This window comes from Vombatus ursinus, unplaced genomic scaffold (genome assembly GCF_900497805.2).
Source record: "Vombatus ursinus unplaced genomic scaffold, bare-nosed wombat genome assembly UNPS02009205.1, whole genome shotgun sequence".
Taxonomy (NCBI): Eukaryota; Metazoa; Chordata; class Mammalia; order Diprotodontia; family Vombatidae; genus Vombatus; species Vombatus ursinus.
The window spans coordinates 16,342,253-16,356,303 of NW_020948983.1; the positions used below are offsets into that span (position 1 = coordinate 16,342,253).

The window sequence follows — 14,051 nt, forward strand, 5'->3', positions numbered from 1 at the left end:
TTTTTTCATACGTAGCTGCAAAAGCATATTGTAGAGGTTTATCACACAGCTTCTTCCCTGGGTCAAAAGACACCTGAAGAAGAGGAAGAGGAAGAGGAAGAGGATGAGGATAAACAGGAAGTAGCAAAAAGAGATAGTGGCTTACCCAATTATCTACTTGGAAGTTTATGTACAAGCTTTGGTATAGATGTAAGCATGTTGAATAGCCAATTGGAACTTCATACCAGAGAGGAGAAAATCAACCAGATTGTATTATTGAAGGTGAACTATTTTTATCTTTGAAATCAGTAGAGCTTTCTTATGAAGTGCTTTTTTTAGGTTGCATGCTAGATTAAGGTGCAGATTAATGTTTTCCCCTTTTTAAGTTGATATAGATCTGAATAGAGATGGCTTCAGAGCCTGGAAGACCCAGATTCAAGTCCTATCTCTGACGTGAATTGGTTGTGTGACTCTAATCTCTTAATGCCCTAAGCACTAAAACTTTAAATTGCTGATTTGCATTGTAAGAGGGACTTTCCTCACCAGTGGGCTCTTTATAGCAATGAAATATCACAGGTTTAGTCCCTATCCCTATCCTATATACTGTTTTATAATAGTATAGAAAATATACAGAATTTGGATCATTGTGACATAGCCTGTATGGGATACATAAGGAGTACATTGCATTAGTGTCCCACATTATAATTAATACAACCCTGGGATGCCAGTCCCACCTTTGGGCAATAGTTCCTTTCTTTTTTTTTTTTTCAAATCAAAAAGCCTTTAACTTTAAGTGATGTGTGTATGTGTGTCTGTGTGTACAATGAAAATCCTGTTCCCATACCATTTTATTTATTTATAAATGGTAAGAAAAAAAATTCTGATCTCATGACAACATAAAGTCTTTTTTCTCATCTTTGCTCCTAAACCACCAAATGTCAGAGAATAGAAAATAGAGTATAGATATACTCAACATATTTTTGATTGAGTGAAACCTTCAGTTAAAAGTCAACCCAAAGGAGATAGTTCAGCATGATATCTATGCTGGTGCCTTTACCTTTTGGCAATGGGGAGCCTCTGAAGATTATTGTGCATTATTGGGATTAAGATTATTGGGATAACTTTGAATCACTGAATTTTAGAGCTGGAAATTACTTTAGCTCATGTAGTCTAAACTTCTCATTTTGTAGATGAGGGAACTGAGACTCAGAGAGTGAAATGACTTGTTCAAAGTCATAGTTGATAATAGAATCCTCATCTCCTGATCCCTACTTCAGTACTCTTTTTTATCATATTCTATGAAAAAGTATTCTTTTAGGAAAATTTATCTGATTTTGATTTGCAGGATAGATTTAGAAGCAGGGAGATAGTGAAGAGTTGTTAAAATTGTGGAATAATATTACCATTAAAACTGCAACCTTTAATCAATGTGTGGTATTTCAGGACATTATTTACAAGATTAAAACCATTTTTAATAAGGAGTTTGATGCCACCTTTCAACAAAAAAAGTTGGAAATAGCACGTGTGAGGGAAAGAAATATAAGAATTAAAGAAATCATCTCGAATCTAGAACTTGGAGAAGAGGTCTGGCAACCAGAAATAGAGGATTGCGAGAAGCCAGACTTAATTCTCACAGTAGAAGACGATGAGGTACTGTTCAGCTTTTTCATTCTTTCCTTACCTTCTCATGTCACTTTCATGGTTTTTTCCCAGCTTTTTCATTAGTTAGATTGCTAACAGAAGCCGCAGACAGAGATGATGTCAACAATAGCAGTAATTATGATAATTACAATGACAGCTCATTCATCTCATGCTTTACAACTTATGAAGCATTTTCCTCACAGCTTTATGGGTCAAAGAAAGTGTTATACTCATTGTAATAATAAGGAAAATGAGGGTCAGAAAAGCTAAGTGATTGGCTCACTTTTAGCAGTTAGTTGTCATAGCAAGTAGTTGTCATAGTCCATTTCCGCAGTGGTGGGACTTGGGTACCAGAAATGTGAAAAGCAGTAGCTCTTTCATTATGACATAGTGCTTAACTCACAGAAAGAAAGGCATGAAGTCTAATTTGAACCAGTGGGATTGGAGTACAAAAACAAGGGAAAATGAGTTCAGAACAAAGAATACCCCCAGGGCTTAATGGCCACAGCAGATGGTTTCTGGCCATGATTGCAATGATCTTTGGGCCACAGTAGAAATAAGAAGGGGCCCATGATTCTCCTGTGAGAGCCTGGGACTGGCATAGTTAAGCCCTCATTCCTCCTTCAACAGATGAGATTCCTGGATCATTCATCCTCTCCACCAGGACAGCTCAAATGACAGGCCAGGACCAGATCTTTTATACAGATGAGAAACTGATCCTAGTAACCTCCTCACTTATGGGCTCTGGGACTAGAGGCCAATGAATGCACGGCCTCCACCTTTAACTTCATAAGCAAATCAATACAAATAGCTCATAAGAGTAATTGCATGGGAATCTAATTACATGATATGCTAGGGCATAGGGGTCCTAAAATGAGCAATAAAAATAATAGCTAGCACTTATATAGTGCTTTAAGGTTTGCCAAGTACTTTACATGTGTTGTCTTCATTGATCCTTAAAACAACCCAGCAAGGTAGGTGCTAGCAATGGGTTTCACTGACTTGCAACTTAGTCACCAGATAATTTAAAATCAATCAATAATCAATGCATATTTACTAAGCACCTACTATATGCCAGGGTTTGTGCTAAGTGCTGTGAATACAAATGTGGAAAAGAAAGATGATCCTGGCCTTCAAGGAGCTTACAAGAGAAGACAACACACAATAGAAGCTAAAAGGGGAGGAGAGTGGTGAAGGAAGATGGTACCCAGCACTGAGGCATGGTAGAGAAGACAAAGAAGTAAAAGATGAGCGTAGCTAAATGGAAAATGAGGAGATATCTGAGTAGATGTTGGACCTGTACCCCTGCTTAAATGGAGGAGTTTGTAGTTCCACCTCTAAGAAGAGGGGCAGAGGATACTGTTAAAGTGTGAGTAACAAAGGCTGATTGGATCTTGCAAGATGACGAGATTTCCTAATGATGAGTTTGGGGAGGAGGGGAGTGGTATGGTGAAGAAGCCAGAGTCCAAAATGCCAGGTGGCAAATGAGGAGATGATTTATAACTGCTTCAAACCAAGGGGTTTACAAAGTTTACATAAGGGCACAGGGGTGACAGAATTGAGTAGAACGATTCCTTGAGACATTCTTTCCCTTGATAATTTATGCTGCCTCAGTAGAATAGTTGGGTCCTGAGCCTAGGACTTCTGACTGGTTTCAATATCCATTCCATTATAACATGCTGGTTCTCACTAAGGGAAGTAAAAAATGCTTAGGACCATATTTAGCTAGGAAAAAAATGAATCATAGGATCATAGAGTTACAGGTAGAAGGAACCTTAGAGATTATCAAGTCCAACTTTCTCATTTTAGAGATGAGGAAACTGAGGCCCTGAGAAGTTAAGTGACTTACCCAGGGTTATAGAGCTAGTAAGCATTGGAGGCAGGATTTCAACCCAAGTCTAGCATTCTATCTCCTACATCACTTGGCACCATACTTACAAAGAATTAATGTTTCATATGATACCTCTTATACCAAAGCAACAACAACAACAACAAACAATATTATCCAACATTTATAGAGCAAAATGCTTTAAAAATATTAGTTAATAAATAAACATTTATTAAACACCTACTATGTACCAGGTATTGACCAAGTACTGGAAATACAAAAAGAAGCAGAAGACAGTCCCTGCCTTCAAGGAGTTCACAATCTAATAGTGGGAGACAACAAGCAAATAAATATCTAAAACCAAGCTACATATAGGATAAATAGGAAATAATTATAATGGGGGGGGTGGAGCCAAGGCAGAGACTCACCTGAGCTCTCCCAAATTCCATTCCAAATTATTTTAAATAATGCCTCAAAACAAATTCTGGACCCACAAAAGGATAAGGTGACACAAATTTCCAGCCCAAGACAACTTAAAGGGTTGAAAGGAAAGATCTATCACACTGGAGTAAGAGTGGAGAGTGCTGCAGTATAGACTACAATAGTGCAAGCCTCACCCCAGCAAACCAGTAGCAGGCCTTGGGGGCAACTGAATCAGTGGCAGCAACAGTAGTTTCTCAGCCCACTGAAGGCAAGTGAGTCAGGCTGGTCAGAAGGAGATTTCAGGGTCCTTTTGGGGCACTGGGTGCAGGATTGTTGCTTTGCGCATACTTGGATCTGGGTCTCAGTCCTGGGTCATAGTCCCAGGGTGAAGAGGAGCACTAGCATACCAGACCTTGTGGCCTCATGGGAGTGGGGACCCTGGTCAAAGTTCCAGGACTGAAAAAAGTGCTTGTGGTCTCTCATAGACCAGAGAAGAGGCCAGGAGAGTAGTAAACACACCTCTCCTTAGACCATACCACCCTGGAAGAACTGAAAGCTTATAAACCCCCCGAACTAGCTCTGAAAACAGCAGCACAAAAAACCTGAAGCTTGGGACAGCGCCATCTCCACCCTGGGAGCAGAGCCCAACTTTAATATAAAACTAAAAGTCAAGAAATATGCTGGAAAAATGAGCAAACAACTGAAAACCTACCCTGACCTTAGAAAGTTACTAAGGTGACAGGGAAGATCAAAACACAAACTCAGAAGACAACAAAGTCAAAACTGCTACATCCAAGGCCTAAAAGAAAAATGTGAGTTTGTCTCAGGCCCAAAGAAAGAATTCCTAGAAGAGCTCAAGAAGGATTTTAAAAATCAAATAAGAGAGATAGAGGAAAAACTGGAAAAAGAAATGATAGTGATGAAAAAAAAGTCATGAAAAAAGAGTCAATAATTTGGCAAAGGAGGCACAAAAAATACTGAAAATAACACCTTAAAAAATAAAATAGGCCAACTGGTAAAAGAGGCACAAAAATTTAATGATGAGAAATTGTAAAGCAATTAAAAATTAGAAAATTATAAAGCAGAATTGGCCAAATGGAAAAAGATGTACAAAAATTTATTGCAGAAAAGAACTCCTTAAAAAGTATAATTGACCAATTGGAAAAGGAGCTATAAATGCTCACTGAAGAAAATAAATTTTTAAAAAATAGAATTGGGCAAGTGGAAGCCAATGACTCAATAAAACATCAAGAAAGAATAAAACAAAATCAAAAGAATGAAAAATGAAAAAATAGAAGAAAATATAATATATCTCATTGGAAAAACAACTGACCTGGAAAACAGATCAAGGAGAAATAATTTAAGAATTATTGGACTACCTGAAAACCATGATTTTTTTTCTTTTTTTTAAAATTAATATATTTTGATTTGTCAACAGTCACTTCTGGGGACAGCTAGGTGGTGCAGTGGATAGAGCACCAGCCCTGGATTCAGGAGGACCTGAGTTCAAATCCAGCCTCAGACACGTAACACTTACTAGCTGTGTGACCATGGGCAAGTCACTTAACCCCATTGCCTAGCCAAAAAAAACAAAAACAAAAACAATCACTTCCATATGTTTTTGAGTTTAAAATTTTTCTCCCCTTTCCTCCCTACCACCCTCCCCAAGATGGCACACAATCTGATATAGGCTATACATACACATTTTTCTATTAAACATATATTCATATTAGTGATGTTATAAGTAAGAATTAGAACCAATAGGAGGAACCACCAGAAAGAGGAAACAAAACTCAACAGAAGAAAAAAAATGCAAATTTCTTTCTTTGGATGTGGATAGCATTTTCCATCATGAGGCCTTTGGAGATATCTTAGATCCTTGTATTGCTGAGAAGAGTTAAGTTTATCAATATTAGTCATCACACAACATGGCTGTTATTGTGTACAATGTTCTCTTGGTTCTGCTCATTTCACTCAGCATCAGTTCATATAAGTCTTTCCAGGTTTTTCTGAAGTCTGCCTGCTCATGATTTCTTTTTTTTTTTTTAATTTATTTATTTTTATTTTTAGGCAGTTGGGGTTAAGTGACTTGCCCAGGGTCACACAGCTAGTAAGTGTCAAGTGTTTGATCTGAGGCCGGATTTGAACTCAGGTCCTCCTGACTCCAGGGCTGGTGCTCTATCCACTGTGCCACCTAGCTGCCCCCTCATGATTTCTTATAGCACAATAGTATTTCATTACATTCATATACCACAACTTGTTCAGCCATTCCCCAATCGATGGGCATCCTCTCAATTTCCAATTCTTTGCCACCACAAAAGAGCTGCTATAAATATTTTTGTACATGTGGGTCCTTTTCCCATTTGTATGATCTCTTTGGGATATAGCCCTAGAAGTGCTATTGCTGGGTCAAAGGGTATGTACATTTTTATAGCTCTTTGGGCATAGTTCCAAATTGCTCTCCAAAATGGTTGAATCATTTTACAACTCTACCAGCAATGCATTAGTGTTCCAATTTTCCCACATCTTCTCCAACATTTATCATTTTCTTGTTTTGCCATCTTGGCCAAACTGATAGGTGTGATGTGGTACCTCAGAGTTGTTTTGATTTGCATTTCTCTAATCAATAGTGATTTAGAGCATTTTTCCATATGACTATAGATATATATATATATAGCCATGATTTAAAAAAAAGAGCCAAGATGTCATCTTTCAAGAAATTATCAAGGAAAATGCCCTGATATTCTAGAACTAGAGGGTAAAATAGAAATGGAAAGAATCCATCGATCACCTCCTGAAAGAGATCCCAAATTGAAAACTCTCAGAAATATTCTAGGCAAATTCTTGAGCTCCCAAGTCAAGGAGAAAATATCACAAGCAGTCAGAAAGAAACAATTCAAATACTATGGAGCCACAGGATAACACAAGATTTAACAGCTTCTACATTAAAGGATCCAAGGGTTTAGAATGTAACATTCCAGGGGGCAAAGAAGCTAGAATTACTACCAAGAATCACTACCTAGCAAAACTGAGCATAATCCTTTAGGGGAAAAATGGACATCCAAAAAAACAAAGGACTTTCAAGAATTCCTGATGGCAAGACCAGAACTGAATAGAAAAATTTGCCTTTCAAGTATAAGACTGAGGAGAAGCATAAAAAGGTAAACAGGAAAGAGAAATCATAAGGAATTCAGTAAGGTTAAACTCTTTATATAGGGAGATGGTACTTGTAACTCCTAAGAATTTTCTCATCATTAATGCAGTTAGTAGGAGTAAACATAGGCAAAGGGCATGAGGGTGAGTTGAAGATAATGGGGTGATCTCTAAAAAAATAAAACTAAGGGGTGAAAAAGAATGCACTGGGAGAAGGGAAAAGGAAGAGGTAGAATGGGACAAATTATGTCACATAAAAGAGGCACAAAAGAGCTTTTACAGTGAAGAGGAAAGTGAGGGAGGCTAGGGGAGGAGAGACTTACTCTCATTGGAATTGGCTCAAAGAGGAAATAACATACACAATAAGTTGGGTATAGAAATCTATTTTACCCTACAAGAAAGTAGGAGGGGAAGGGGATGAGAGAAGGAGGAAGTGATAGAAGGGAGGGAGGATTGGGGAACACAGTAATCAGAAGCAAAATCCTTATGAGGATGGATAGAATGAAAGGAGAGAGAGCTGGATAAATGGAGAGAATGGGATGGAGGGAAATATAGTTAGTAATTATAACTGAAAAAAATTTATAGTAAGTATCTCTGATAAAGGCCATATTTCTCAAAAATGTAGAGAACTGAGTCAAATTTATAAAAATGGTCAAAGGATGTGAACAGTTTTCAAAGTAATCAGAGCTGTCTATAATTATATGAAAAATTGCTCTAAATCACTATTGTTAGAGAAATGCAAATTAAAATAACTCTGAGGTACCACCCCTCATCTATCATACTGGCTAATATGACAGAAAAGGAAAATGGCAAATGTTTGAGGGGATATAGGGAAATTGAGACACTAATGCATTGTTGGTAGAGTTGTGAATTGATTCAACCATTCTATAGAGCAATTTGAAACTCTGCCCAAAGGACTACAAAACTATGCATACACTTTGACCCAGCAATACCACTACTAGGTCTGTATCCCAAAGAGATAAAAAAAAAAAAGGAAAAGGACCTATGTATACAAAAATATTTAAAGCAGGTCCATTAGCGGTGGCAAAGAATTTGAAATTGAGGGAACATCCATCAGTTGGGGAATAGCTGACCAAGTAGTGGTGTGTGTGATTATATGTATACATACATATATGTATGTATATATATATATAGATAGATAAATATATATGTATATAATAAGAAATGATGAACAGGATGCTCTCAGAAAAACCTGGAAAAACTTACATGAGCTGATACAAAATGAAATGAGCGGAACCAGGAGAACAGTATACACAATAATAGTAATATTATACAATGATTAGCTGTGATTGACTTAGCTATTCTCAGCAATACAATGATCCAAGAAAGAAATTCCAAGGAGTTATAATGAAATATGCTATCCATTTTTATAGACAGAACTGATAGAATCTGAATACAGATCAAAGGGTACTTTTTTTTAAAACTTTCTTTATTTGGGGGTGGGGAGCTAGTCTATGTTTTCTTTAACAATATGACTAATATGGATTATATGTTTTGCACGACTGCACATATATAACATATATCAAATTGCCTTCTCAATGAGGGGGTGAGGATGGAGGAAGGGAGAGAATTTGGAACTCATAATTTTTTTAAACAGATATTAAAAATTGTTTATCATGTAATTGGAGAAAAATAAAATATTAAAAATGTAAAATGTAAAATAAATAATAAGTATTAGAGGGAAGACACTAGAATTAAAAGGAGTTGGGAAAGGCTTCCTTTAGAAGGGATTTTAGTTGGGACTTAAAGGAAGACAGGGAAGGCAGTAGGTAGAGATGAGGAGAGACAGAATCCTAGGCGTATGGGACAGTCAGATAAAATGCCCAGAGCAAGAGGTTTTGATCTTGGAGGCAATAGGGAGTTGAGTAGTGAGTGTGACATGGTCCCAACTGTGCTTTAAGAAAATCAATTTTGGATTGGATGGCTCAATGGAGGATGAACTGGAGTAGGGAGAGACTTGAGGAGGGCAGATCCACTAGTAAACTATTGTGGTAGTCCAGGTGTGAGGTGATGAGGGCCTGCACCAGGGTGATGGTGATGTTAAATGAGAGAAAGGGACATACTGCAGAGAGAGAGCAAAGTTGAGATTGACAGACCTTGGCAATAAATTGGATATGGGGGAGGGGAAGGCATGGTGAGAGAGAATGAGAAATTGAGGAAGATTGAGGTTGTGAGCCTGGGAGACTGGGAGGATGGTATTGCTGTGGATAGTAATAGAGAAGGTAGGGGGAAAGGGAGAGTTTAGGGAGTAAGATAATGAATTTGATTTTGGACATGTTGAATTTAAGATGTCTACTAGACATTATTTCATTTTATCCTCACAATAACCTTAGGAGGTGTGTGCTATTATTATCCCCATTTTATTGAGGAGGAAACTGAGATAGAGGTCAAGTTACTTGCTCAGGGTCACACAGCTAATATCTGAGGTCTAATTTGAATCAAGTCTTCCTAACTCCTGTGTTCTACACACTGCACCACCTAGCTATCTGTAACATATGCTTAGTAACAGTGTTTAGGTAAGTTTATTTTTGAACTAGGTTGTTTTTTTCCCTTTGAGTTAAGAAGGAGGCTAGCAACATACCTTTTGAAGGAAGGAAAGGAGAAAAATCTTACCCTGCCTCTCTTCCATTTTCTCCTCTAGCCAGTCCCCTACTCATCTGTGGAATTATCAACAAGGGAATGGTGTATTTTGCATAATTGAAAGAACGTTGGAATTGGAATCAGAAGACCTGCATTCTAATCCTGGGTCTGTTGCACTTTGGGGAAATTCATAAATCTTTTTTAGCCTCAGTTTCCTCATCAGTAAAATAGGGATACTACAGAGGGTTGTTGTAAAACTCATTATCTCTATAAGATATAGATGAAAGTGCTTTGGAAATAATAAAGGGTTATATAAGTATGATATGTCATTACAACAACATTAAAGTCATCATAGGAATATTTTATACTATATTTTATACTATGGCAGAAAGTATAGCTGGCTATTATATCATGACATCAGAATTGTTATCTGTCTTAAGATGGTTTCACCATAGGCCATGCTTTCATTATTAAGTCCCTAGACCTGTATGGGTTGAAGTGAGTTGGAGTGATGCTACCTTATATTATCACTTCATTTGTGTATATAGAAGAGGTCAACCCTTTTCTTAAGATGTAACCTGTAGCCTAGGACCCACCAGGACTTAAGGTTTACCTAAATGACCTAAAGGGGATTGTTATCCTTCTTTGGAGTATTGCCCCTACCTGGACTTACTTTAGCAAAGTCTTCAAATATAGCATACTCATATCTTGATTTCCCCAAATGTAGGTAAGGAGTCCTCAGCTCCCATACAAATATTCAGGGGGCCAAATTCAAATCAAATGCAAAGAATTCACAGTAGGCTGTAAACAGAGAAACACATAAAGCATTCATACAACCAACCAGTTCCCCTTGAAAGAGAACTGAACTCAGGGTCACCATTGGAGCAATCCTTTGAAATTCTGTTAGATCCATATTCTTCCTAGAGGGTCCTACATAGTATCTTCCAGACTCATAGCATCACCCTGTGGTTTGGAAGACAAATACGTTTTAAGGTTTGCTTTAAAACTGACCTGTATTGTCTAAATAACACTAAGTAGGATGCTATTCATAAATGAAGATAATTTTCTTCCCTTTCTAAGGAGCATGATGCACCAGGAAATCTCCACAGTTTAAAAATGAGAAACTCAGGGACAGCTAGATGGCACAATGAATAGAACACTGGGCCTGGAGTCAAGAGGATCTGAGTTCAAATCCTACCTCAGACTAAATACTTGACACTTACTAGCTGTTTGACCCTGGGCAAGTCACTTAACCCCAATTGCCTCACCAAAAAAATTAGGAAACTCAAATTTAAGAATTCTTGAATTTAGGGATACCCTCCAAGGCTGAAGGACTCCCCTTTGGGGCAAAAAGGAACATGCACATGTCTCTTTCTGTCATATGCTTATTCAGAAAAGTCCACTGTCAGAATCTCTCTTCTCAGGCCATATTATGCAATCACATGCAACTCTCATGTGTCTTTCCCAGGTGAGCCATTTCTGGTTCCTAGGGGAAGGAGACAGGCTTCCTTGCCACACTACTAGGCTTATTCAGCCACACATTCTTTATTAATCTATCTTCCTCATGAGGAGGGCAAAAAGCAAGTCCTAGAGAGCAAGCTTGCCTGATAGTGGACCTGTGTAGACCTGAGAGAGAGTGCCCTGGATCCTAATGCCAAGGCTCATCCTCTTGAGTTGAATCAGCCAAGCATCAGGAGTCTCTATGTCCCTTTCTCTCCGTGGACTGGTGCAGCAAGAATCCTCAAGACAAAGGCTTGGCGCTTGAGGATGATTGAGGAGTTCATCAAAGTACAAAGCATTTCCTTGGACCTTTTGTTTCTATTGTGGAATGTTAGAGCTGGAAGGGAGCTTCAACATCTCTTAGTCTTTCTCATTCTTTTTGCAGAGAATGGAGCTCTTTTCCCTGAATAGGGAGATTCTAAGCCCTTAATTAATGGCAGAGCTGAAATTAGAACTTGAACTTCCTGACTCCTCCAGAAAAAGAAAGAAAAACTTATTCAAGAGAAAGTTGAACCCCATTTAGTTTGAATTTTATGAATAATAGAGGGAAGAAATGAAGTGAAACTTTGTCTTTTCAGATTAAAGTTGAAAAATACCTTACCCCGTGGCAAAGAAAAGAAGCAGAGACAGCTGCAGCCCTTGAATTACAACAACACCTGTTAGCTGAGGTATGACATGTTGTCAAATCACACATGGTCTTTTCTATAAACATACTTGTATTATTAGTTTTTTAAATATATCATAAAAGACAAAATATTTTGTATTTTATCAGTGAGAAATGTTTTTGGGAAGAGCCTAATTCTGCACACACACACGCACACACATACTTTGGCTGTATGGTCTTAGAAGATTATTGCTAATAGAGTCTGAATGCTTTAATCTCTACCTTCTATCTCCTTTTACTTTTGGTTATTTTTTCAGAAAGATGATTTAAGACGTCGTGCTTTGATGGACATGATGAATGGAGTTTTGGAAATAAAGAAAGAAGATATTTTGAAGATGGTAATGGTTCTATCTAATCATGGAAGGTAGAATAAGAAAGATGAAAGTGAGAACTAGGAATTTTATAATTCACCATTTTTCTCAGATGGAACTGAGTTTTTAAAAATTCTAAAAAAGCAAGCATTCCATAAAATTTTAGTAACTTCAGCTGAGTGTAGGGTTGCACACCTCTAATCCCTTTTATTAGGGGAGGCTGAGCCTGGTAGATTGATTCTAGAGTTCTGAGTTAATCAGGTGTCTGGATTTAATTCAGCAGAAATATGGTGAGCCACCAAGATAGATGCACAGGGAGAGACAAACCAACCCAGGACAGTAAACCAGACCAGGATAAAGCATCCATGAATATAAATAAATATTTGGATCAGGTTGTGAGTGACCACTGCACTTCCAACCTGGGAAAAATAGGAAGACACAGACTACAAAAAAAATCTTTTTTAGTAACTCCAACACAAAGGAATGTGAAACTTCAGCACTGATTTTCAGACTAAAAGAAAACCATATTTTAAAGAAATGAGATTTATGTATCTTGGTAGCAGTGAGGGAAGCTACATTAATAATTTTATACATAAGCAATAATTTTCCATTAGTGCTACTGAAAATTCTCTTTGAAATAAAATTCCCTTGTCATAAGTGATAGTAAACTCAGGGTAGAAAGATCATAAGAAACAAATCATTGGCCAAAAAGAACTAAACAGCCGGAGCCAAGGACTCACTTTGTCAGTTTAACTGAATCCTGAGCCATTTTCCCTTGTTGTCTCCAGTGATGGTTTGTTAGAGGTTGGTTTCTTTATCATTACCAGTAGTTTCTCACTGCTCTAAGCACATTGTCACTATGCCATATTTAGTAGATCGTTTGCTTCTTTGTTCTATCTTTAGGTCGTTCCTCAGCCTTCCTTTATGATCAATAAATTGGATGCAATATGGACTGAAGAAGAAAGAAGACAAGCCAAAGAATATGAGAAAAAAGTCAAAGAGTTAGATGAGGAAAAAGACAAGTATAAAAAGGTCAGGAGGAAGAGAAATATGTTAAAAAACATGCTTCCAAATTTCAAATTCACATGCCTGAGAGGTTACTGTAAAGACAATTATATAACTTCTGTTTTCTCAAAGGGAAGATGTGTAATCTTATATTTTATGAGGAAACCTATTAAATTTAATAACTTAGATCATTCAGAACAAAAATTACCCAGGAAAAGTAGGGAAAATCAAATACAATTTGTTTCAGTGTATCACTGCCTTTTTTTGTAAAGATACTTTCAGCTCAGTAAAGATTAGGATTCATTACCATTCTCAAGGAGTAGAGCTGTTGAAAGAAGGTTGGATATACCCACCAAGTCAAACAGTGTATATCAATCAAATGTGAAGTTGTTTTCTTGCAAATACTTCTGTTTTTATTTATTCTTTTGTGAAAGAAGTAAAATTATACAGCATCCAATGGGGCATGCCAATTTGTCAGCTGTATGTTATTGTATCTTATGATCAGTTTTTCTGATCTCTATTTTTTTTAGCTGTCTTCTTTTCCACTGAACTTCTTAGCTGTGTCCTTGATATATTTTATTAGAAAAGGGTTCTTATATATATAAGGCACAAATGAACAAAAGGTGTCGAATGCCAGTGATGCCTGAAGAGTTTTTTCCCCTGTATGTCTAAGGAGCAAGGCTAGAATTCTATCTCTCGGGAAGTCTAAAAACCCTTAGGGTAGTAGCATTCAGTAAAGTCTTATTCTTTGAGCTCTGGAATCCCACTACTGGTTTCACATGCTTCATTATGGTCTCCACACCTTCACAGAGACTTTTATAGGTAAACTTGTAGTTGTAGTTGAGCACATTTGAGGGAAGGGAATATTGCCCAGTTTAGTACCTTACCACAGAGCCCTACTTGTTTCTTTTCTTTTGCTTCTTACTAAGTCAGAAACTATTCAAAT

At 37.4% G+C, this 14,051-nt stretch overlaps 1 protein-coding gene across 1 annotated transcript in view; it reads left to right on the forward strand.

The window, feature by feature from the left end:
* Positions 1-14,051, forward strand: part of LOC114035485 (cilia- and flagella-associated protein 43-like) — a 166,088-nt gene that overhangs the window by 115,093 nt on the left and 36,944 nt on the right. The window contains exons 23-27 of the mRNA XM_027851631.1: positions 16-261; positions 1,423-1,629; positions 11,704-11,793; positions 12,047-12,127; positions 13,004-13,132. Of these exons, the coding sequence (XP_027707432.1) occupies positions 16-261; positions 1,423-1,629; positions 11,704-11,793; positions 12,047-12,127; positions 13,004-13,132 (753 nt within the window). The remainder of the gene's footprint in view (positions 1-15; positions 262-1,422; positions 1,630-11,703; positions 11,794-12,046; positions 12,128-13,003; positions 13,133-14,051) is intronic.